The sequence below is a fragment of the Megalopta genalis genome, chromosome 9 (genome assembly GCF_051020955.1).
Source record: "Megalopta genalis isolate 19385.01 chromosome 9, iyMegGena1_principal, whole genome shotgun sequence".
Lineage (NCBI taxonomy): Eukaryota > Metazoa > Arthropoda > Insecta > Hymenoptera > Halictidae > Megalopta > Megalopta genalis.
The window spans coordinates 19,584,477-19,612,014 of NC_135021.1; the positions used below are offsets into that span (position 1 = coordinate 19,584,477).

General features: G+C 43.8%; 1 protein-coding gene across 2 annotated transcripts in view; it reads left to right on the plus strand.

Moving 5' to 3' along the window:
* Window positions 1–2,707: 2,707 nt before the first annotated feature.
* The window catches only part of LOC117224539 (protein O-mannosyl-transferase TMTC1), a 285,088-nt gene continuing 260,257 nt past the window's right edge, over window positions 2,708–27,538 (plus strand). For both annotated transcript variants that reach the window (XR_013034148.1, XM_076524657.1), the window contains exon 1: window positions 2,708–5,426. Coding sequence is in view for 1 of the 2 variants with exons in the window: in XM_076524657.1 (XP_076380772.1) it covers window positions 5,110–5,426 (317 nt within the window). In the remaining variant the exon portion in view is untranslated. The remainder of the gene's footprint in view (window positions 5,427–27,538) is intronic.

A 27,538-nucleotide genomic window follows, 5' to 3' on the forward strand; every position in this document is an offset into this window, starting at 1 on the left:
GACGGGCTCTACCGCGAACGGATCGGCGCGTGCGTGTGTCTAAGACCGTCGATCTGTAATTGCAATGAATAATATATGGGTTCGGTCGATCGTGTCTGGATTTGGTAACCGTTCCGTCTTCGAAGTCACCGGAAGTTCGACGAGATTCCGTCGCAGAGCGTCGATCACGCCGCGTCTGTCGACGTGTAGGACGTGCCCGCGGGCTCGATAGATACTGTCAATTTTTCACGCGACCAGTGTTCTAACTAAATAAACTCGGCGGAACGGTCGACGTGTGTATATAAGCAAGATTAAAAGGTTGGCTGTCGACACGTTCAATATCGGCGAGGAATCGACGGTGATGCTCGGTTCGGCAAATCGTTTCGATGATAAAGCGTTGTCGATTCGACAGCCTGAAATTCCGTGATCGATCGCGGCTTATTTTTCCGGGCCGGTTGTCGACCGTTGGCATCGAGATATAGATATCGATTCGTATCCCGCGGCCCTTTTCTTCCGCGATCGTTTCCACGCTGTTTCTTCGACGAGAAGAGTATCGCGAGTAGGTGCATCGTTTCTACGGGAGATAGTAATTCGACTTTCGCGGCGCCGTCGCGCTAAATCGACCGGTGTTCCCACGTACGGCCACGTGCGACTTCTCTCCGTGCAGAAATCACCGACGACGAACAAGAAGCACGCTATGTCCAAATTAGATGTCGCGGAACGACAAAATCGTCGTCGTCGTCCAACCGATCGATTTCTTTCGTTGGCCGTACGGATAATGCTACAATGTCTATGTACAGCCGACTAGCGAATATTATTTAAAGGAGAACTAGCACGAGCGTAGCGCGTTGATTGCGACGTTATCTCATAAATTGTGAATCTTTCTGTCATAGAACTATACTTGTTTCGTAACTATATTATTTGAGTTGAAATCGGAATAAAGTGAATTTTCCATATTATCTGTGAAATAAAAATAACAAAGTATTTGAAATAATCTGATGCGAATGTTTAAGAATTTAGGAAGGAAAGATGGATAAATAGGTATCGGAGTTTTTGTTGTTTACCGAAAGAAAAGTCGATATTTCATATGCACGAGCCTGATAGATATCGATTCGTATACCGCGACTCCTTTCTTCCGCGATCGTTTCCGCGATGTTTCGTCGACGCGAAGTATCGAGTAGGTGGTATCGTTTTCCATGGACCAAGACAGCGGCGCGGCAGCGATTCCCGTCCGCAATTTACCGTAACCGTAATTCGACTTTTGCCGTTCCGTAGCGCTAAATCGACCGGTTTCCGCGTCCGACCGCCTCTCCATGCACAAATCGCCGACGATGAACAAGAAGCATAATCGAACGAGTGTTCCCCATCGGCACGGCAAAGCGCGCCCCCGGTATTGTAACGCTTTACCGCTCGCATCATCGTCGTCATAACGAGCCTCGTATCGTCATTACGTTCACTGAATCGAGTGCCGCGATTCGCTTCACTGTTCGATCCTCCGTAATCCTGGATGAGCGTTTAGAAGGGCAATAACCAAGAATAATTACATATCCGCGCTGACTTCTGAGCCCCGTTATATTATGAATGAAAAATTTATCTCGCCGGCGTGCCTCTCCGTTCGCTTCCTGGTATATTGTAGATGCTTAAGCGCGATGTAATAAGTAGTGGAACGACGGTGTGCATTATTAAGCTTTAAGGTTCAGGAGAGTGCTTTAACACGTGGCCGCTCGATCGCAAGAAACTGCGAGTGACGAGGAGCTTTGAACTTTTATAGTCAATAAAACTATTTATCACTGAAAATTAGGTAATAAAATGTGGATACGGTAGAGCCCCGATTATTCCGATCTCCTAAATCAGAATTCTCTATAATATTTATAACATATTTATATATATTAATTATATATGTATATTATATATTATATAATATATTATATACAGGGTGTTCGGAAGATCGTGGTACAACCAGTAAGGGGGTGATTCTACATGCAAAAATAAGTCGAGAAAGAGCAATAAAATTCTCTTCAAATACATTTCGAATGAAATCGGAATTTTATTCCGATTAAAAAGAGAACGTAATATTAATTATATCTTATATAATAATATAAGATATATATATTAAAAGATTATATATATATATATAATCTTTTTAAATAATAATTTTTATAATCTTTAAAAATAAAAAAGAAAACAGAAAAATCCCTCGGTCCCTCTCGAACGAAGAAACGCATCGAGCGCAACCGCACGCGCGATGATTCATTTATCAGTTAGCCGCGGTAAATTCGCCCGTACGGTCGGTTCTCCATAAAACGCGACCACGACGACCGCAGCCTTATCCGCGCTTATCAGATGTTAACCTTGACCCAGCGTGCGCAACATCAACAAGAAACGGCATCCGCCGTTTCGAACGAACTCGATCACCGGCCGAGACCGCCTTCATCGTCGGTATTCATGATTTCCACGAGCGGTCGGTCGGGGCAGCTTGAAATCCGAAGAGGGATTCCGAGGGAAGATGCAGGTAAACAAACAATGGTCCTCTCGCGGTGAACGAGGACGAGGACGATGGCGCTGGGCGCGACAAAGGGTAACGAAAGCCGGACGAAAAAAGGGACAGAGACGGAGAGACAGCGTCGCGTAGGTGGCAGGAGAGAAAAGCCCTGGCGCGGCTGGTGCGCGGGCGCGGGCGCGGTTTGCGGGTCAGAGTGCGCCGGGTATATAACCGGGCGGATGCCGTCGTCCTTTAGTCTTGCGCTTATCGTCGTCGCGACGATCTGCCCGAGCTCGATCGCCGCGTGGCCGCACGCTCGCGGTCCTTTCTCCATCGACAGGTGCGTTCAGTGACGATGATGCCGCGTTTAGTGTGTTTCTTCTAGCCGGGGGCCGAACCGCGCGACCTCGAACTCACCGTTCCGCATCCGTAAAACACGCTCGAGAATTCTACACGCAAATCATTGCGTTTCGTAGAATGGAAACGTCCCGTGGTTCATGCGTCGCGATCTAGATCGCGCGTCAGTGACCTCAAGAAACTTTGGGGAGGGGGACCAGCAGCGATCGCGTGCGAATCGATCGATCGATCGATCGATCGGCGACCGGTCTCGTCGGATGCCTGAGCCAGCTGTGACGGTGTAACTGGCTCCGTGGCGTGTAAACACTTCGTTAACGGAGGGAAAAAAGTGTCGTAGGGTGCTAACGAGACGGTAGCCAGACGCGCGACGCGGCTCTCGTCGACTGCCGTTTACGCGTCACCGGGTTTCCCCTGGAGCCCGAGCGGGAGAAGTGGTGTCGCCGAGTTTGTGCTCCCTTTTCGAACGTAGAGAGGAGAAAAGGGAGGTGGAGGGAGCTCGACACCGGGTCAGAGATTCGTTACCGAGTCCGCGTCGCGGGCTGTCTCGAAAGAAGCACCCATACCGGGAGCAACGCCGGGTGAACAGTGACAGACAGGCGCGCGGTAGCAAGGGCTAGGTCGGTGGGGAAGAGAAGAAAGAAAGGAAGAAAGAAGAGGTGGACGAGCCACACAGCAGAGGAACTCTCGAAGCTGCGCCTCCGGCCAGATACGACCGCTTCTATAGATCTATATGCATAGTAAAGTCGCGGCAATAGAGGAGAGCCCGGCCACGACGACGTGTATCTGGGTCATACACCCGTCCTCTAGCTGTTACCGCCGTCGCTGCTCGTTTTCCATAATTTCGCGAGGTTCGCCGGCCGCGGCGCAAAGCGGGCTGCAGCCGTACCGCGGACCGTGGGACCGGAAGCTGCCGGCCCGGAATTAAAACGGAAGCAAATAACGCGAACACGCCACGAGTACGAGAGAAAGAGAGAGAGAGAGAGAGAGAGAGAGAGAGAGAGCGAGGTCCAGCCGCGGAAACGACAAGCAGCAAGAACGGAGTCGATAGCAGTCTCCCTGCGGCGTTGTTCGACACCGGACCGCGGAAAAACGAAAGCCCTTCCGGTGGCGCGTTAAGCGGAACATGCAATTAAACCGGCGCCCTTTTTGCCTGTTCCGATGAATAGCGTCGCGGGTGCAACACCGAGCCCGTGAGGCTCGCGAGCCTCGTCGACAGGACACGGTAAACTCGTGCGCGCGGAACACTTCGAGGCTCGTTGTCGCGTTTTCGCGGGCAGTGCGTTTTCTTTTGTGTCGGCGATCGGGAATTTAGGAGCTCGGTGCACGCGAGAGCTCAGTTTTGCGATTTCTTTGTCGGCGCGGTTCTCCGGTCAAACGAGTCCGCAACAAGCGCGCCCCGCTCGCCGCTATCAAACAGCTCGCTAAATTGTTTGCGTAGGTCGGTGACGCGGTGTCGGGTCCGGCAACCAGATACCGGCCACCGTAACGAGCTGTTACATCGTTTCACAGGGCACAGAGCCGGCCCTGGGAAAAAAGGGGGAACAGAGAGGGGGCGAGAGAGAGAGAGAGAGAGAGAGAGAGAGAGAGAGAGAGAGAGAGAGAGCGTTGCCTCCCGCGGGGACAATCCCAGCCAAACAAGCACCACGCGAGAACTATTATCTGCGGCGAAGCAATCAGCTCTCGCCGTGAGACCTGGTTTTCTCTTCGAAACGGACACACCGGACAACGCCGGGTCCGAGGTAAATAATGAACCGCTGCAGTCATTTGTCAAGCTCGCCGCGAGGCCAACGAGTGCTCAAAGTAGCCTGTCCCAAGTAGATGGAAGAGTGCAACCGACTGTCATCGGTCTGTCATAATATCCGGGCACGGGCGATCCGGTCGTCTTTCGTTCGCGAAACGCGCGGTGTTTCCGTGGTGGTGGTGGTGGCCATTAAACCGTTCCGCGATCGTCCGTAGTTCTCGTCGCGTAGAACCTCGAGCCGGAGAATCTCGATATAAGTGCTCTCGATCGGAATAAACGGGATCGTTGCGACGTTTCGGCCGTTCCGGCGAAAAGAACCGTCGATGTCGTCGGCATCGCGGTCATTGAGATGCGATCAGCGATCGAGCCGTGGAACGGTCAGCCACAGCGAGCAGCCGGTTGTTCGGGCGGGATTTATCAGCGCGGCAGATAGCGGCGTATGAAAGCGTACTTGGCTCCATGAGAGTGATTATACCAGACAATCGCGGCAGAACGTTTATCCCTTTTGTGCGGCCGTACGGTGTTCTGGTACGGCGGTAGTTAGCGAGTCATGAGACGACGCAACAACGGTTGTTGCTGCCAGACGAGCAGCAGGAGGGCCGGTCGCAGCGGATGCAACGACGCGGAGGGAAACGAACCGCCTGGATGGTGCATTTACGCGACCGTTGCTCTGGTCGCCGTTGGCTGCTACCTGAACGCGTTAGGCGGCGATTTCGTGCACGACGATATACCGGCGGTGGTGAGGAACAAGGACGTCCTGGCCCAGACACCCTGGACCAGCGTGCTGAAGGACGATTTCTGGGGCACGCCTATGCACGACATCAACAGCCACAAGAGCTACAGGCCGCTGACTACGTTGACGTTTCGGTGAGCGATCGACCTTTTACGCTTCTCTTCGCCCGCGCTTCCTCTTTCCGTCTTTCCGCGTCTTTTCGCGATTCCCGGCTTTGATACCGGTCTCGCGAAGAACTCTATTTCGCGGGTCGGACATAAATTTTTGTCGGGAACTCTTTTAAGGAAAAAGTTTCGCTTTTAGCGACGGATTTATGGCTTCCTAACGGCACCGCGGAATAGCCGATTAATTTTGCGCCCATTAAAAGTTCTCTGTTTTCTCTCTGTTGGCTCCGCGAAATTGCTAATGTTTTTTGAACTCGTAATTCCGCGCGGCAGGAAGCGCCAGCTAAATACCGCGGACGACTTATCGTGACTTCGCGACGCGCGAAATCGGTCGCCGCGACTCGAATCACTGGGCTATTTCCCTTGGGCGATTTCTCGCATATCTGGACGATGAAGCAATTGTTGATAGCGAAAGTTGCGTGATTCTTGCGTCGAGTTATCACTGCGCGAAACTATGCGAAACTTCGGGTACAATTTTGCTGAAAATCGGATTTCCCTCGCGTTTCTATTAACGTCGCCAGTCGATTGTGTAGAACATCTTTCGACGCGTTCGCTATCGGACGTTTGTTTCAGTAAACAGTCTTCGCTGAATATCAAAATTCGTACGATCTTGTTAGTCACATTTTCTGAATACCAGCAATGCGTTAGGTTATTTTAAAAACTACGCGCAAAATATAGAACTGAAATACAAAATCACGAGAATTGCACATGTCACGGCTGGTAGCGAACGTTTCGATCGACAGCCAAATTTGAAAACCTGCGATGGTATATTGTAGGTCGCAATTGTTCGCTATTACTCTACGTTCGTATCGACGTGCTTCGTTGCAGATAATAATAACAATAAAAATCGTTTTCGAAAAGCGTAGTTCCATAAATAGCTCCACGAATCTCGAAGAGGATCTTGATAAGCCTGAAACGTAAATGACAGTTGAAAGGGTTAATTTTATAGGATAGCGGCCATTTAATGAGTTTGTTTGCCGGCTTCCTTGCAGCGAACGGGTTTGAAAGGATTTTTATTTAGCCGAGTGTTCCTTTTTCTGTAGACTTCACGGCGAGACGAAGTCACAGGGGCCCTAAAGTGTGGGAAAATACGATGCGAATGAAAGTCTTCGCGAGTATCAACGTGGCAATCAGCGGCGGTATTATTAAAACGAATTCGTTGTACGGCCACAATTAGTAGACACCATGGAGTCCGCAATTAAAGCTGCGAATTCAAAATAAACTGGAATAAGCGCGGCCGTTCCGTCGGGTTATCGCGAATGGAATAATTACACGTCGCCTTTTTGTTGTACCCTGGTTGGTCGCGCGAGCTACGGCGGTTTAAAGCGTGATTGCGCGAAGGTGAATTCGTACGACACCTCGGGAAGAAATTTCGCGATCGCGATCGCCGTGCGAGCAAACTGCTATCTCGTGCATTTCAAATGAACCGCACGTAACGCATCGTTACGGGTAACACTACGGCCCTGATCTCCTATCCAATTACGCGTAACAATAGTCCCGAACATATCTAACTCTGCCGCTTAATCCTGCGCGTGTTCTTACATCGATATGTATAACGAGGCTCGGCTTACACGTGATACGATATTCGGTGGGCTTTTATTTCGATACGCATCACGATGTAACGTTTCATAGACGTAATTGGCTGTGTTCTCTTCGAGATAGTCACAAGCGTGCTGGGCGAGGACGAGTACTGTATGAATAAATTCATATAGCACCATCGGTATAATTCATTACTATTATAATTAATTGTGTTCATTATGTTATTATATAGTAATAGTAAGTATGCAAGCGTGCAAGATATGTTCTTTAATCGGCATTGTTTATTTACCGGAACAAAGTCATAACTAACGAGATACGACGATTCAAAAAATCTGTTTAAAGTGTCTTTTTCCTGTTTGATCGAAGATTTCTCACGTTTATCACAACTACCACCATTACAGTTCTTTTATTAAAAATATAATTCTGATGCTTCTTGTTTGATCGAGTCATTCGTATTTCACTTGCCTGATCGTACACTGTTCCTGTACTACTTGTCCGATCATACACTGTTCTTGTACTACTTGTCCGATCATAAACTGTTCCTATTCTACTTGTCTGGTCATAAACTGTTCCTATTCTACTTGTCTGACCATACACTGTTCTTATTCTACTATGTCCTATCCTCTGTCCTATCCTACTCGCCTGACCATAAACTGTTCCTATTCCACTTGTCTGACCATACGCTGTTCTTATTCTACTCGTCTGACCATAAACTGTTCCTATTCTACTCGTCCGATCATAAACTATTCCTATTCTACTCGTCTGACCATAAACTGTACCGATTACCGACAACATATCTGTCGATTACGGTTGTAATTTGCAAGCATACACTTCGATGCAGTAATGATATTTTAATGATATTATCGAGTTATTGCTCGATATCGATAATCGATTCTTATATGTCTTCTTCAGAGAACTGGATTATGTATCAAATGATACATATGCTTAAAATGGATATTATATCTTTGATTATGTAAACAAGCAAATTTCATGTTCGCAACTTTCGGTAGAAGTATCCTAAAGTCCTGACATCAGGTCTAAAAGGTCCTCAAAGGTCTAAAAGTCAGTTATTTCATGTAATAAAATATTTATCTTTGTGAACCGATCAAAGTATAGACCGTTTCCACTCAGTATGTTAAACAAACTCCTTGGAAAGTCCGGTCGTCGCCGACCCAGTGACCGGCACGGCGCACAGTGTGGCAAAGTTAGCAGAACGACGAAGTTGTGTCAAGATCAAAGAACTTTTAGTAGAAGTCAGATAAAGTGATGATTGTTTTTATATTGAAGCTGAAGTGTTGCAGAACAGGAGACAATAGTGAGAATGCAGTATGAACATTTTCCGACTTGAAAATCTATGCTAAACTTTAAATATTCCAACAAAATTGAGATTTATTCAATACCATGCACTGTTCGATCGTACATGGTATTGGACAAATCTCAATTTTCTTAGAAGTTTGGTATAAATTCCTAAGGTTAACCCTTTGCACTCGAGTGATGACTCTAAAGTACCATTAAAAATTGTTTTACATTGTCAAGCCTATTTATTTTTAAAGAATCTGTTAAAAATGTAATTATTGTACGAGTCACAAGGTTCAATTTCACATGCACAAAGTGCAATATAAGCCATATAAAATAAAAGTACTGTACAGGTCAAAAGGGACTATTTTGGACTTTGAATGAAAACGACCTCGAGAGCAAAGGATTAAAAAATGTTTAAGCTACATTCCCTCTATCATTAGCTGCAACATTTCACCGTAAAATGTCGTTGCTTCGTATCGTCTCTATCAAACGTTCCTCGATTTTGACAGAACATGGTTATTTTGCTGCACTATGCGGCCGTGCAACGACCGAACGAAACGAACGAGATTAGTGACGGACCGTCGTCGTTGCGGAGCAAGTCGAAGTCGCTCGGAAAGATAGAGCCCGGTATAATCAGGTCAAACAGTATCATCTAAATCGACCACACAATCTCCAGCAATCCCTGTCCCACTGGCTCCCCTCTCCGCGGCGAAACAAAGCGCACCCACAGAATTGCTGAACCCGGTGCTGGTTGTAACCGCCATCGTCGGACGAAGCGCACACCGTACGAAATCCGCGCCGGACAATTTCTCGACCGGTATCGATTCGCCAAGGCCGGAACGTAGAATGGAAAATAGCGGATGCGAGTCCGGTGTAGCCCGGATAACGCCGTATGGTCGCCCGTGGACCATCCGGGCTGCCGCTCGGCGACAAGAACCCGACCGCACACCGGGTTCCTCGTGGATGGGTGTCGTGTTACGAGCCCCGAGCACCTAGACGTAACACGGGGGAGCAGGCCTTCGGACTAGCGCCGATTTGATGCATGGATGCCAGTTTGCCACACTCCGCTCGCAATACTGCATATTGGCTGGTATTGGGCGATCCATCATACCGCAAGACACCGGCACATCGCTCATTCGTCTTAACGCTCCAGATGCTGTTGCCAACTTGCGGCGCGGCGCGGCGCGGCGGGCCGAGATCGGGTCGGGTCGGGTCGGGTCGGGTCGGTTCCTACGTTCTGCTGCCGGAAGGAACGCCGGTGTACCGTAAGGCCGTGGTACGCGCGGAGGGCTCTAACATCGGCGCTTCCGCGTTTCGCGCGTTGCCGGAAGTGGAACGCATCCATAATTCCTGAAGCTCCAAGACGGGGAGACTCGCGGGAGCCGGCAGTCACGTTCGTTCGTCTCGAGATTACGGGATATTAACGATCGGGACGAGCGTCATTTCGACGGCGTTTGCATAAGCGTCTTCTAATCATCTCGCACAATCATTTTTCTTGCCCCTCGGCTCGTTTCGGCCCGGGATTAAAGGGGGCCTCGTTACCGGCGCCCGGCGAGTCGGCGCGTTTGATCCGCGCGAAGATGCTCCGAAAAATTGCTACGGTTTTTTTTTCAAGTTCGCTCGCGTCGCTCCGAGTCGATGCGGAATCGAGTGCTTTTTCAAGGTGTTTTCTGTTTTGCCGGTGCTGGCGGCGCGGAAGGGCGTCCGATGGTGTTTGACGAGTTTGTTGATCCCGCAATCGGCGAACTCGTGCTCTCGAAATTGATTCGAAGTTCGGCGAATTTTTTCGCTGGATGTTTCCGTGAAATTGTAATCCGAAAATATCTCAGTATCCTGAGATAACAAATACGAGTAAATCTTCTCGAAAGTTAGCATCCATATTTTTAAACGTGTTAAAACGCAAACTCTTTAATATATCGATTTTTCAAAATAATTTTCGCCACTTTCAAAATAAACGGCTCATTTATTTCAACGCTTTATATTCATGCCAAGGGAACAGGATATTCCCCGATTTGAAAAAGACGGAATAAACCTTGTACTTAACGGGTTATTATTAGAAATCTCCGCCACGAGTCAGACAAAGCATTATTATTGACGAATCAATACATTTTAGTCATTATAAAAGATAATTCTAAATTTAAAGATGTGTTGTTCCAACAGTTTTGGTGTATCTACGGCAGAAATTTCAGTAAAGGAGTAACGATAATAGATTTGTACTGTGTCGAATATCCGTGCGTATATTTAATCGTAGAACGATTCGATGAATCATGCGAATTAGAAGCATCGAAATGTAAATCTCGTTTCATGGGATTTTTCTGCCGGAAACGTAAACCGCAATAGTGTCCACGGAACGTGGACCGAGAGCGATTCTGTAATACTTCTACGGCAACACAGAAAAATTGGTAAAGGACATAGAGAAATATCTGTACCAGATCGACTGTACAAAGGTACCAAAGTTTTCAAAGGCCCCTTTCAAATTGAATTTCACTTCGGTCGCATTGACGTATGGTTTTAAATTTCAGCAATTCGATTCGATCAGCTTAGAGGTTTCAAATTGGAATTTTTGTTCCATAAAATCCAGTCAATTAACCAGAACGATTCCGCTCACTTTACTTCGATTGGAAATACGTGGAAGGTGAATTTCAATGTGTCGGACGCTATTGAATACCCTGTAGCAAATACAGAGATATTTGTCGAATGCTCCGAAGTGCAAATTATTTATTAGGCTCTAATATGTTTCAGTGCAAATTAATGACCGAAAGCCACAATTGAAATAATGGCATCAGGCGACGTTCGTAACGCTACGTCTAATTAATTATTCAGCTGACAGAATATATAATTGTACATGTAACGATAAGGCTCCTGCCTCAACCCCTTGACGCACAAATATTTTCATCCATTTGTGTCGTTTCGGAACTGTAAAACAATATTTAAACTCGTTCTTAACTCGATTGTCGAAAGAAAATTTATGTCTTCGGCTCCCACGTCGTGAAAGCTGTCGTGCACGCATCTGAAATGAAATATAGCTTAATCAAGCTTATGCGGTTTCAAACTATGTGTTCTTCATTAATTTAGCGACCGAAGATTCCGAATAATTCTGCTCTTGCAGCGCGCGTATGCACGTGTCGCGTCCGATAGCTTTCTCTTGTTGCCCGCGTAGACTCCCCGACCTTTGATCTCTTTATTGTCGCGAAACTTTCACGACGCTTAGAATATTTTGCTCACGAAATTCGAGCACCGGGAATGAAAACGTGGCCGACAATCCCGAAAGTTCGGAATGCATGTAACGCCGGTTGAACCCGCGCCTTTTACGCTCGCGACCTCTCCATCCCTCGCCGCCCTCCCTGCCGCCCACCGTTACACCGCCGCCTTCCCTGTGCACCGAAGTTTCCCAGGGATTTCCGAACGTTCCACGCGAAAGCGGCCATCAACTTTCCTACGTATATATGTGTATATACATATATATAATCGGCGCGCACGTGCTCGCGCGATTCCACTTTCCGCTCGAACACGGCGGCCCTTCCGCACCCGAGATATCCCTGCCGAAACAATAATATCCTGGAACTGCAGTTCGATACGGCGCGGTTTAATAAAATCCTCCTATAGTTCGAGATCTCGCCGTTCCGGCCGTTTCAACCGCATCTGGAAAAAAACGAGTGCCAAGGAACCAGATACGCCGATGAACGCGCGTAACGAAGTTATTCACAGCTCAACTTTCCCGAGCGTCCGCCGCTACATTTACGGAAAACGTTGTAACAATTTGCGACATTCGAGGCGAGAGTCTATGATGAAGAGATCGCGTAGTTCGGTTCATGCTGCGGACGCAAATTCCTTCTACTTCTGAGGTTCAGTTTTTAACCCTTAATACTCCGAACCATAAACGGGCATTTACAGACCCTCGTATTATAATGATATTGGACTTATATGAATTGGCTGAAATCGAGAAATTTGCAAAAAGATCAATATTTTACTTTTTATAATTTTGTTATTGACTTGACTTACGAAGTCGGAATGGAGAAACATAAATTTACGCGGTCCATCTGTTAAGTGTTAATGGTATTCAGCCCAGACTAAGCGATAGTTACACGAACATGATACCACGAGCGGCTGATAATTTTCAGGTGGTTCGTGCCGCGGTGAAATTATTGGAGCCCTTAACACGATAATACAGATTCTTAGAGCCCGCGATCGTACAATTCACCGAACAGCTTGCGACGACGGAAATGTTGATAGATCAATCAGGGTAAAGGACGAAACGCGCCATTGAATTCGACCGATTGGAGCTATCGGTGATGAAGAGCAGTTGAGCTTTCGCCGGGGAGCGCCCTCCGCGAAGATAACTGGCAGCAGGACCTGCGAGGAGGGGGGGAGGGCGACTAATGAAAAACGTCTCTCGGCAAAGGATTGGATAAAAACCGCGACAAAAGCTGGCGTAAAGCTTTGAGGTACAAGCTTCGCGGGATAAAGCTTGCCGCCGACAATTTTTATTCCGGTCGACACGCGCGTAACTGGCTCCCTCATCCTCGACGTATGATGAAACAAAGAAGAATCTCTCTCTCTCTCTCTCTCTCTCTCTCTCGCTTTCCGACTCGGGAAACGGTTTGAGTTCCTACTTGTGGCAAATGTGATTATATCGATCGTCATTGTACAGGCACAAAGAGCCTCGCGATAAATGGACGAAAGAGTGCTCGACGAAAAACGCCTGCGAATCCTCACTGCCGAAGAAAAATGTAATAAAGCATGGTCTGTTATCGCGAGAAAGAGAAAAAGAGAGAGAGAGAGAGAGAGAGAGGACGAAAGGGAGAAGGAAGTGGAGAAAACACGGGTAACAGTAACGGATAGAGAGAGAGAGAGAAGAAAATGGAGACAAAGAGAGGCCGATGCCTATTTTCTTTCCGTCTTCTTTCGTTTTCCACCGTCGCGCGTCGTCTGCCGGATGAATGTAAATATTAAAATGCAAGGACGCTCGGTTGCTGCCGAGACGGAAAGAGAAAACGAGATTTCACAGGGCTTAATGGATCTTCGCGGAGAACATTTGCATTTCTTGATGGCCTTTCGCGTGCGCGACGTGACGCGGACCCGCGTGACACTTCCCGCGGAACGCGACGGATTTCGACGAATCGTATTTACCCCGAAGAGTTCTTTTTCTCTTTTAATTTACCCGTCGCTTTGCGGATCGGCTTTCGTCCGTTTGTGCTTCAACCGAACGAAACGCGCGAAGAACTTCGACTGGTGGTGGCTCTGTATTTAACATTTCCATTACGCTCGCCTAATTGCTGAGTTTCTATCGCTTTTCCACGATGCTGTCCTGACTTACAACATTTTTCGAATGTTCGCCTGTTCGAAAGGATCTACAAATGCTCGTAGTTTTCAATTAATGTAATTCAATGATTACTCTTTTAAGTTCTAATAAAGTTCATGATAATCTTATACCCCTTGAAAATCGTTCCATAAGCAAAAAGAAGGCACCTTTGCGTTTACATTCCCCCTCTTACTAGCTGCGGCAGTGGAGCAGAACACAACGAAAAGATGTCTTTTTGTCGCGCGAGGACTATACCTTTACCTTACTTTCAGAAAATGAAATAAAGAAAGCTCGATTTTTCGAAGGTTCTGGAACAGAATACCCTCTCGATACATCCAATAATAATGCGAACCCGACTATGATCAAAAAGTTGTCTGTCAATGAAACTCCCTGAAAAATATTGCCTTTCAGTCGCGCTCTTCTGACGAACCCTATTTCCGCAGGGTAACGGCCGCGATCACGCTAATAACTCCGTCACAGTGGGACCTAAACCGCAAAACTCGGCCACGAGAATCCTCCATAAACCGAACTTTCCCACGAACGATATCAAATTTCCGTGCGGAGCGAGGACGTCGAGGACGTCCCGTCGTCGCATCGGAACCGCTTTAAATTCGAAATTCGTTCGCCGCCGTGGCAAGAGCGAGCACGGTTTTTCATGCCGACAGCCGCGACGGATTCTTTTTCGAGGGGACACGGCCCGAGCTTGCGCCGGAAGTCGAAGAGAGAGAGAGAGAGAGAGAACACGTAACCCACCTAACTTGCAAATTTTCTTCCGTCGGAAGCGAGCGCAGCCGGGCAACTGTTCCGCTCGGTCTTATCTCTCTCTCTCGGCGATTGACTGCGACGCGACTGCTCGCGAGCAGCGAACCTCCGGCTATCTATCCAAGCTAGCTGCGCGTTCTCCAGGTGAAAAGTTCGATAAAAGCCGGCGTGCACGGGCTCTCGGCGACCTCGCTCGCTGTCCCTGGCAGCCAGTTCTCGTATTCCCAGCCGCTCCGAACCAAGGACTGAAGGAGGCTCGTGTGTACAAAAAGGAACCGGAACGTTGAAGTTCGCCTCGTTACCTTTCTGCTCGCCTTGCGCTGTCGGCGCGAGGCTGATAACGATAGAGGACGACCAGCGCGATCGACAAGACGCTGGCTGCCAGCGCCGCTTGCCTGGCCGTTTCGGAAAATGCAACGCTCCCTCGTTGTCGACGGGAACCAACGAAGATCGAATGACGCCCGCTGACTCCCGGCGACGCGTTGCCAGCCGATCGAAACGGAAATCACCACGGAAAGACTAGACGCGACTTCTCTCCGCGCTGTTTGAGAAATTCGATACGTTCGAACGACTTTCAATATCCATCCACTACCGTCTCTCTCTCTCTCTCTCTCTCTCTCTCTCTCTCTCTCTCTCTCTTTCTCGCTCGCTCGCTCGCCCTCTTCCTCTATCTTTGTGCATGTGCGTGTATATCTCTCTCTCGCTCCCTATTTTTTGTGGATGGAAAATATTATGGAGACCGGACCACCCTAGGGCGACGTTTTTCAATAACGATAACGGTGTCGATGACTCTTGCGCTGGAAATTCTGCAGCGAACCATCGGCTTTGGAAACTACTAGTGGAAGTTTTCGGCTCGAAGCCATCTCGTGGTCGTGTTGCATTGTTTGAAGTGGTATGAAACTCGAAGTACATAGTTCATTTGCGACGAGCAGATGTGTGTTTCTGGTTATTCTTGGAATTCTAGGTATTTTCTCGAAGGCTGTTTCATGATTTGGATAGTTCGTGAACTCTTCTCGATTGAATAGCATTACCTAGCGTTTTCACAACAATAACCTCTTTTAATCAGTAAAATGAATCGAGTTATTTAATGCCTGTTGTTTATCAAGATATTGTATCTGATGTCGGTGTTGCTTGTTTGGTACCACTTACGCATTTTTAATATACTTCCGGGGTTCTATCTTGATAATTTTTCTGTATTCACCATATTTACTGACTGTAACAACTTAATCTAGTTTCGAAAAAGTTATTGCGACTAGTACATCATTTTGTTTGATAATGGAAAAGTGACTATTTATTCCAATAAGTCCGAGAGACAACAATAATGTTCAATGCGGATAACTTTAGAATAGTACAATTAATTGGATCCGAAAATAATGTAGAATTCATTCTTATTAACTGTGCATACTTTTTAATGAAATATGGAAAATAATTCTACTTAAAATTATTAAACGGAATATGTACCTACAAAACCGTGGAATTGGAGTATCTTGTTGTTTTCGTTCGGCACAGTTTTCGTGTAATCCAAGTACACGCCGTGTTATTCAAGAGTTGCCTGGGCTCGAGTTCATTGTTTACAGTTTACGATTATTGTAATTATTTCATCAGTCACAAAACAAAGAAGGACGAGACAAGTAGCCAATGAACATCAGTTTAATTACACATTGTTACGTATTAAGCGTAGAATTTTCCAGCTGCAAAAATATTATTACCACCGTAATACAGATCTTTAAGGTCGGAACCGCTTTTGTTAATAAAGTATTAAGTCTACCGGAAAGTTCTGTCCGTTTTTTAATTGAAATATAACACAATTTTCATACATTTAATAATATTTTTATTGTAGAATATACTTTCCATCGTTACTTATGACTTCTTGCCAGCGTGACAGAATTTGCCAGCCAATCGGTAGCCATGTTTTCACGATCGCGTCTCGCTTGATAACGACACGAGACATCTTTGTTTCAGTTTATTTAGGAGAGTGCATGTGTGTAAATGCAACGATAAAGAGAGAGAGTCATACATGTCTGAAATCAACATGTGCATACGGATTGAAACTTGAAGTGACACTATCGGACAGAACTTTCCCCGGTAGACCTAATATTTCGATATCTCGAAAAATGACGAAAACATTTAGATAGCCTCCTTTAGATGAGACATAACCTATGCCAACGCGAGCGCGCAGGTAAAACCGGTGCATGTTTCGAGAAATTATTAGAACCCGTTTCACGAGTGAACGACTCTATTTCTGCGTTTCATCGTACACCAGAGCTTGCGGAACAGCGAACGATGGGGGCCGCGTTTGAAAAGTGTGCAGCGCGTTTGAACGAAAACCGTGCGGCCGTATAGAACGACGTATAGAATCTGTTGTAGCAGAAGCGGAGACGGCATTGAACGCGTTTCGCTGTTTAGAGCGGTTAAATCACGATTCAGGGCGAAGCAAGTTCCTCAGGGTGGTGGTTCTCTGATGATTTATGAGCGGGGCCACGAGCGATGATGTGCCGCTCGCGCTCCGCCGTGCGGCGTGCATGCGAGGGAATAATTATTATTAAATTACTTGACCCGACGCAACGGCCGGAATCTCGTTTCGCGGCGTTACTGACACGCATGAATGATTACGTTACACGGAGCCTAATTTAGACTCGTGATATCGCATTATACAAGGATCCACGTACGTGGCCCCGTATTCGATTACGTCACGCATCGTCGCTCGTGATGCCTCATCCGCGGCTCGGCTCAAACCTCGACGACGATCGGTTTGCAGAATCCAACCGTGTTCCGTCCATCTTGAATCTGCTTGGGTCCTAGATCGCTGTGACCGATATTGCCTGTTCCGTTGTACGACGGAATCTTTTTTTCTCACATACACTTGGACAAAACAACCGAAATTCGAGACCACCCGTAGCAAGCAATTTCGTTTAAAGCCGTTTCCGTCTTCTACTCGAGTATTTCCTTTATGATCCACGGTTGGTCACCGAATGTCATTTCCCATCGTCGACCAAATGGTGCATATTTTCATGAATAAAATATTAATTTAACATAAAAATACAGTTAGTCTTTCTCTCAAGATAATCTGACATTTCCTATTACTTCGACCCAATAGCAAGGACAGCGTTCTTGTAATCTGAAAAATCGCCATTTCTCCATAAACAGACTCGTCGAGAACGCAGCTACATGGTTAAACTGTGCAAGTATAACTGAAACACTGGTTCGTTGATCTAGAGCGCATTACCTGATTTGGTAAACTAACAAATTTGCATCTTTCCAGCAACTGTTCTCGAGGGTCGTATTAGAATTAACTCTGTCATTATTATAGGTAATCGTAGTTAACCAGCATCGAGCCCCATAGCCGACGATAACCATCCAACATTGAATTGTCAGTCTGAGACGAAGGTGACTATATTAACATCAAACTGTCACGCATGTCCCGAAGGTGACAATAATCACCCACAATGAAACTCTCAGTATGCCCTAAGGGTGATATTCATCCGACATCAAACTGTCATTGTGTCCTGACGATTAGTATAGTTATCAAACTTCATTGTGTCCTGGAGATACACAGTCGCCTAGATCGACAGAAGCATATTTTTGTCAATTACAAGAAATAGAACATATGAAAGATGATTTTTATTTCGAATAATTCTAAGAAATTAAAAGTTCTTAAATAACAAAAATTTTAAATAGAATTTGAACATTCTAGGATATCGTTTCCTTTATTAAAACGCGATATCTCGCTTCCAAGTATATCGAATTAATTGCTAATTCCATTCTTCTCGTGACATTATCATTGTTCTGAAAAAAGATGTGTGACATTTTGAATTATTGTGGTTTAACCAATGAACTACTTTGACGAGTATTATCATCACGAAGTAATGGCAACATTTTGTGATTCCGACGAGTACACTCGTCCAAAAACAGCTAGCTGGTTAAACATTGATTTAGATGTGATCGAAACAAAATCAAACAACCGTAAATTAGAGCTTCTCTCCATATTTTCGTTAAGCACTCGATATACAACTCCGGTGGAAGCACAAGTATTGCACACGACACGAATTATTACATCGAAGCATCGCAAGTAAATATGTCGAGGCGAAATGACCACAGCCGCGTTCCAATCAGATAACACATGTGCACGCGAATCATTTATTTAAAGTAGATTTCCAGTATTGCCAACAAGTAGCGAAACCAATCGATCATCGAAATACCACGTCTATTTACAACTAGTTCCGCGACATTAATTCATTAACGTACATGTGATTATTAGCTAATGAGCTATGTCGAACGACTGAGTCATTTATACTCGATCATATCCATCGTATCGGTCGTACAAAATTTATGCGATTAATCGAAATAATAATCAACATTTCGAGTCGTAAAGTCAGCCATGCGGAAAGTGTAGAGATCTTGCAGCTGCTGTTCAGGCGGACGTTGAAATTCCGAGTGAAGTACGTCCTCCTCAGATACAAGTGTGCGCAAATAGGGGCGAAAATGGAGGGCCCGACGAAGGCGGGGACAAATCTGGACTCGCGGATTCACTGTTGCGGAGCAACGATGCGGGTTCGTGAAACAGTAAATTGTGTATCAATGCACGCTGTCGGATAGAGGTTGATGTCGTTAAATTGGAGTTTGTAATGCATCTCGTTGATGATCGATTTCATTTGTGGTGCCAATTGTCAAAACAATGGTTCCAGCAATTAGAATAGGTCAGTAGAACAAAACAAATCATCATTACACAGTGAAATGTCCTAACGTGACGTAAATTGTTAACTGTATAAAATACAATTGAAACAAAGTGATATCTTGTTTAATATATTCAATACAGTTGAGTGTGATATTGTTTATATATTATTATATATATATTATAATATATTATAATATATTATATTATATTATATTATATTATATTATATTATATTATATTATATTATATTATATTATATTACATTATATTATATTATATTATATTATATTATATTATATTATATTATATTATATTATATTATATATATAATAATTATATAGTCTAGGTGCAACCCTTGGGTTATAGTGTTATATAGTTATATAGTCATATATATATATAGATATATAGGTGTGCAACCCTTGGGTTATAGTTATATAGTTATATAGTTATATATATGATCTAACGAATTTATATGATATAATGCACTTGTCAAATGTAGCAGGTTTATGGTACCCTTCTTTAACCCGAAGGTTATGGTATCATTTCTTAGCGTGAACGCGATACAGTTGCATTTGTTACTATTAATATTTATTTTCTACTCGTTCAACCCTTCGCGCTCCTACATGGAATCAGACTAGATATTGACTTTTGCCAGAATAGTATAATGTCAAATAGGATACTGTCACAATTATATGATAAGTGTAAGAATAATTGTATTATTTCTCAACGGTTCGAATTAGATAGCGAAGGTGTACGTATGATTGTGTTTGCCGATGCAATAGTGTGGATGCAGGCTGTATTTCATAGTTCAAGGGAGAGGAGTCGCCATCGATCGTCCTTCGATACGATGCCACTTCAAATAAAATCCAGTTTCGCTTCAATTCTTGTATCGAGTTTATCAGTAATTCCATGGACCTCGCGGCTTCCAATCAATAGTTTCACGTGGACCCGATCCTAGAGCTTCTTGTTCCAACAAGAAGGAAAATCTTGAATCGGACAGAGACAAAAACGTGCTATCATACGTTTCCGTTCTGACGGCGTTGATCGTGATGAGGAATCCGAAGCGAGCATTTGTCTTCTTCGAGGTGTATCCCAGCCCTTTATTGGATTCGTGAACTTCGCCACCGGGTATGTAATAACCGCGGAGGCGAAACCTCGTAAATCCGCAAGAAGAGAGAAAGCTGGCGCTCTTAAGAACTCCCAGACAGATGGAATGATATTATTGTGCCATTGAAACGAGCTCAGTATTGAAAAAGTTTGTCCTTCGTATTCCGATAAATGATTAATGCATGCTGGTGTACGAACTTCCTTCAACTGATTTCTATTCCCCTCGTGCACGCTTCAGGCTATAATCATTTTTCTCCCCAGAATAATATCGTGATACCCTGACCATATTCTAAATCACTGTTTCCTGACAAAGTAGCTAACCACACTTTTGTCTGCGTGGGATACGTTTGCTAAATGAATGTTTGATTACTTCCAATGAGGTTTGCCAACGAGATATCTTTGGCAACAGATTCAAACAATCGTTAAGTTATCTATTGGATCTGATAGATGTAGCATTAGACCTTGAAACTTGGAACTTTACAATAATTGTAGAACATGGTGGAGTACTAAAATTATTATATCGTATGGAAGGGTCTCAAAGATTTGTGGATGGTGTGCATAGACACTTTGGTTCTAAGACATAGATCGTTAAAGATATCCTCGGACCGTATAAGACTGTGGAACCGTTTAATCTCATGTACAAGATGCACCAAAAGTCATTCGCAATCGGGAAATGAGGGGTTCCTAAGGTGATTCGAAGTAATTTTTTCCTTGGCGCAAGTGCAATCCGCGGCTTCGTTTACGAGTTATTAACGAAAAATACTGACCAATGAGAGGCGAAATCATAATGCATAAGAAATCTACAAGAAATGGATACTAGTTATCGAATCACAAACAGAAAGTTGCAATTTCTTGCCCAGTGTAATAAACGCAGGTTTTACACTCAAAATAATTAATCATTTTGCGTGTCATATTTTCCTTTTTGCCCTCTAACATATTAAATTTAAAAATTGTACAGAAGACCTCCAACTTTGATCTGTGACAGGGTTAATTTTATTTATATATATAATATATATAATAAATAAATAAATAAATAAATATATATATATATATATATATATATATATATATATAAAGGGATGGATAAAATCTGCGAAAGAGTTAACTCTATTTGCAAAATTGCGAATCTAATCGATTATCTCGGTGTGCGATGAAGCGAATAAGATCTGTAAGATTAATTTAGAGTGCAAAAGGATGATCGATAAAGACAGAGAACTTGGCAAGAAAGCTCCGTAGTTACGAGGATACTTTGTCGACAAGTAATCACAGCGAAGATTCGGCAAAATGGGTCGGTCTCGAACCGACGGCAGCGAGCTGGAAACCCGTCGCGTTTTCGCCGCGGTCGTAAATACATTTTCAACGCGAAAACGTCTGCCCTCGCGATTGTAAATGACGCGGATGCAAATGCACTCGTCGGAGAACGCCGGCCGCTGCATTTACCACAACAGAATATCGATGCCGCGGAAAGTTCGGTTATACGAATTCGCAGCGTGTAAACTTTCTGGATATCCGGCCGGTCTGAATATTCATCGACAGCTCGGCTAAAAACGTAAAAATTCCCGTAGTAGTTGGCCCGGCATCGATTCATGACGATATCCGGTCGATCCGGCGAGATGGGAGCTCATCGAGGTCAAAGGCTCTCGTGGCGCGACTTCCGGCACCGCGGGAAAAACTTTATTTTCGGATTTCGTAGCTCGGTAACGTATGTTCCATCGGCTAAAGTGCCAACGAAAATTTGTATCGACCTCCTATCGCGCTTCTCCCTCTCGAACATGGCCAGTTACACTCGGAAAGTATTTTCACGCACGACTTTCTGCAAAGTGGACTTCTTGTTTTATCGTTCCTTGGCGGCCGCATTTCAATTGCCGTTCGAACATCGAAAGAACCTGCTCGGTACTTACAGATTACAGCTTCCCATGCGAATCTCAATTATACAGCCACGATGAAAAAGGTCGAGAACTTATTCGGCTCAAAATTATGTATTTTGAGCCGCTATATCCGAATTTGTGGTGAAAATAGCACCTCGTTCGGTAAATTTTGGACGTAACTTCAAGAAGCGTGATTTTCGAGTATATATATATGTATATGATGGAAAACACGGTATCATTATGAATTTCAAGCCGCCGTATTCAATCATTTTCTCTCGCAAGTATTCGTAATTATTAATCTTCAATAACTCTTCAGTTATTTTCGGCGAACTGCGGCATAAAGCGTCCAAGTTAATTCTATTTATTTTTATTTTTAATTCTTAATCTTTCTCTATCTTTTATTCTTTATTATTAATCTTTATTTCTATTCTTTTTATTTTTTTGAATTTTTGCTATGTTCTAATTTGAATTACGAGCGTCGGACCGCGAATTTCTCAGCGGCAACGTAGATCGAATCGAGAAATATTCGAGGCCAAATGAACCCCATCGCGAAATTGACACTTAATTCGATGTGAAACAGTGGGCCGTTCCTTATGTATAAAACGATGAAATATCGCAGAAAGGCATCTTCGCAGAAATCGCGCGACGGGCCGGACGAACGTAATTAATTTCCAATAAACGCCGTCGGGTGTGCACGCGTATATTGGAAATTTGCGGGAGTTGACGGGCGCGCGGGCGTCGCATTAAAATTGCCCGATCCATTGAGTCGACAATTTCCCAATCGTAATATCGAAATACGACGCGGTGGCCCGTTGAATCGTGAACCGTCACCGTTTCCACCGTCGCCTATCTCTCATCCGGGCTCGTTTCGATCCTGTCGTATTTTAAAGAGGGGGAATAGAAATAGGCATGTTAAGCGCGTGATTTATCCTGCGTCCGTCGCGAATCATACGAAAATTCATTTCACCGACGACGAAGGCTCGTAGAAAGAACAAACGGAGCTCTGATCCATTCTTCTCGGAACTCCACTCGGCTGATTTTGATATAATCGTAAAACGCGTCATTTATTTATTTTTATATTATCTTTATTCATTATATTTATATTACACTATTTTTTATATTATACTTACTTTTTTTTTTTATATTATACTTACTTGTGCATACTAAAAATACATATAATTCTTATTCTACAATTATTGTAATTATAAAGACACATTCACCGGAAACCATTCAACAAACTTATTCATTTCAGCATGTATTAATATGAAAATTGGGAAATATCTGAGTAAATTCAATAATATTGCAATGAAATTTTTACTTTCATATCTTATAAATTATACTCGACTGAAAATTTTTGTTTGCAAGAACTTCTCTTTATGCATTCTCATCGGAACTTAAAGCAAGAACTTTTTCGAAAGAAATGTCCCACAACTACTCTTATAAACGGAATCTTTTAGAAAGTTTCAGAACTGTTTCCATCGTTGCTTTCAGACTTTTTCCGATTGGAACTTTCACAAAAATATCTCTGGTCAATCTGATAACGAAAGATTTAAGTAACGACGATAAATAATAAGTACGAGGCGCACTCCGCGATCGGAAACTGGCTCCGAGGAATAGCGAAACATGAAACTGGGAGTCTAAATTTATTTGTGACTTACGGACGATAATTACATACGCTCGAAAAACGAAACGGCTCTTTTAAATTGCACTGGCAGAATCTCGTATGAAGCGTATGAAATATTCCTTGTAAAAAGTACGGCAACGCTTGCGGAACGCGGCACAGGAATTTTAAGCAGTAAATGGAAGAAAAGGTTGCCTTCAAAATTCTGCTTTTTATTGCGAATTGTAAAATGCTATGCTAACATGTTGCTAAAACAGTTGGTATGGTGCCAGATTTACGAACAGAACGAAAAGCTCACTTAGATTCATTAGCTGCATGCGTAACAGCTTTACATCCTACGTTGAACGAATCTTTCATGTATTTTGAATAGTAATCATGAGAAAATATGAAGAATAACTTATTTCTTCGGTAAAAAATCACTGCGGCAATACTTCCTCTGGCATTCGATAAAAAATTCCAAACTCCTCGATGTTATAATTTGTGTCTTTTTCCTCTCAAGATTATTTTTCATACTTCGCCTCGCAGTAAAAACAACTAAGTCGTCAAGTTGTAAAACGATGTTAATAAAAACTATTAATTCCGTAATATGTACGTACAATCATGATTTTCCTATTTTTTCATCAGTAGTTCTAAAATAACTTGTTTTCAAAGAACTATTGTTATATAAATAATAGAATCTCTATTCCATAAGAACGCTTTCATATCGATTCTTCAGGATAAACTAATAGTTCTACCGGAAATTGATGTTCACTTAAGCGTGTCTCTTATTTGATCTTATTCTTAATCCATTTTCTTGAAGTTTGAATCCTTGAAAACATGTTTGCCTAGCTATTTGCAGAATTTTTCGTCGAATAATATATATAAAGAGATATAAATTCTTGAAGCAAACGGTTGTCCCAAAATATACTATTCGGAGAAACTTTAAATATGTTTTTTTCGAAACTGTGTTTTTCAAAACGTTATTCGCGATTTCTCAAAAACTGATTGACCGTAACTTTGTACAAATATTCATTATTTCCATTGCTATGGTTCGAACTAGAATGATTAAAACATTCGCATAACCTCTATCTTTTTCACACCCGGATAATTTAAAAAATAAGTGAAAAAATCGATAAGTTAAGTTCAGAGAGCCGTGAATTTTTGTTTACCGATATTTTGTTCTTTTATCTACTTCCTGCCATAACTGTACTCATACTTTAAAGGTTATGTTAGTCATTTTTTCGGTTTTGACAACAGGAAAAACCTGAATCATGGGCACCATCGACTGCGGATTTTTAAAAGGATCCTTGGACAACGGCTTGCGATGCTGGGATATTTCTATCTTTGCTAACACGTAATCCAAGGTTGTCCAGATAAACTTTATTAATCCCAAAACGCAAAGTCTTAATGGTTCTTTACAACAATCCCTCGAAAATACGAAAACGAAATTATGCGAGATACCGAAGAGTCCCTTTAATGAAAGACGTAAGCACTAACAGAATTTTTCCAGAAACGAGACGTCCCTGTATACATCGATCCCTGTGTGAAAGAGTTGTTTTTCGAATGGGAATACAGAAGCGAAACGGGTCTCGAATAGACGGGCAACGGGATACATGTATCCCGGCGAACCTGACACGATTATCGTGAACATTCTCGTATGTATGACCGTCCTATCGTATTACGACACACTCGAAACTCTCTTTCTCCCTTTTTATGAGAGTCCTCAGGGCCGCGGATCTGAAAACTCGGCGCACTTGAGACCGAGGTTACGCTCGCGTTTCGAAATGCGTGAAGGGGGTACTAAAAGTGGGACAAAGATCCAGTAAAAGTCGAAGGGAATTAAGGGCGCGTTGCCTTTTCAGAGCACTGTCATCGTTTACTCGTCGACGGGTCGGCGGACTCGCCGCGCGCCATTCGACGTGCTGCCCGCTCGACTTAGATATTCATCCCTTCGGATGAAACATGTAATGGATACGATGTTACATTAACCTTTTAGGCACGACGCGCCACTATGTTGGCTTCCGCGGATGTCATCTTTCAGAACGACACGCCACTATAGCGGTTTTCGCGGATGCCATCTCTCTGGACGACGCGCCACTATAGTAATTAATAATTTCAGTACTAATAACTAATAATAACTAATAACAAGTCGTTATATTTGGAGTGCACGCCTTCAACATGGCGTTAAAATATCCTCATAACGTTCAATAGTAATATAATCATTAATATTAATAATATTAATTAATAATTTGTAATATTAATGACTACTTTCACTCGAGATGCAACTATTACGAGACATAAATTATGTACCGCAATTGTAAGTACGCTAAGTTGCGTTCTAATATTGGATTCCAAAGACCGCTTCAAGAACAGGAAATTATCTATCCGTGCACAGTGGTTCGCTTAAAATAGTCGAATTGAATATTCATTCGGAATATTCAATTCGTCCATTTCATTTTTAATATCCGTGCATTAGACTCCCAGATCCAGCCGTTGCGTTACCATTATAATTTTAAGACAAATGTCCCCATTCGCAACCGAATTCTTATTCAATCTATCTGAATCGAATTCTACATTCATGTGGAGCTATATATATCCAAAAGCTATATATGTCGCGAATTCAAAACTAAATATAATCTCGGGCAACGACCTTTTGCAACAATTGTGCAGTTGACCATCCTTAGAACCACTTAAAACTTTAATTATTATCGTATATCACTTTAATAATTTTTATCAATTCTGTATGCTATAGATTTCTTTACCAAGGCATCGTATTATCTAATAAAAGTACATACGTATGTACATGAAACACACCAATTTGTAGTATGAACAACGCGAAAACATTGAATTTTATGCTAGCACGTTATTATCACGGGATGAAAAACACCGGACGAAAAAGTTTGAATTATTTTCGAAATAATGTTTATCTCGAGGGAGTCGCCCCGCTCGGGCGACAAGGAGGTCGTTGACCTCCGGGCAACAAAGAAAAATTATGATTCTTGTCATGGTTCTCTCCGGCAAGATCCTCCGGGAACGACGGCCGTTCATAATTCCTACATATCTATATATATCAGCCTACATATCTTCGTCCGGGAAGATAAATTTTCAAGACAAACGCGAGGATGTGTATCTCGCGAGCTGGTCGTTTACAATTAATGTTGCCAGAAGTTTCACGGGCCGACTCGGGGGGCGGGCGGGCGGGCGCCACGCCGGCGGGGCTGCTGTCTGGCAGATCGTGACTCCGCGGAGTCTATCTTGACCCGTTTCATTGAATAATTACGCGAAGTGTACGGAGGTGGCGATAATTCGTTACCCGGCCGGACGTGTCGTTCGATTTTCTGGATTTAGTCGACGGTAGATCCGTGGCGCTTCGTGCCGTTCAGTGATTCATCCCCGTGGGTTTCGTGACCGGCTACAAGCGTGCCGTGAGCCGCCGCTGTAAACTTGCCCACTCGATCGTGCAAATGCATTAAGGAACACTTTTCCCCCGTGCATGCGCGCCGATACTCGCAATAGGCCTACCAGCTATAGGCCTGCTGGTTGAGCACTTTATTGCGTCCTCGTACCGGCACGCATCATTTTCACCAGGGGTGTCGCCTGCTCCACTCTTTTCTAGCCAGACCGGTGAATCGATTAACGATCGAGAGTTTTTTGTAGGAACGCCGATTACAGTGTTGGACAGATTTCAACTTTCCTTCGACGACGAATAAAGGAAAAATTCGAATTAGCTGCAACGAAGTGACGAATATTTTTATTTAAAAAATAGAGAAGAAAATATTCTTTAGAAGCATTGTTTTAGAAGCATGAAAAACTATCACATTTGTATTGCAACCATTTTTTTTACACCTACTGCAGTTTTAAAGTTAAATGAGGAACCTGTCTACATGCATATGGAGCGTAGTTCCAAACTTCTTTTATGGTCCCCAATAA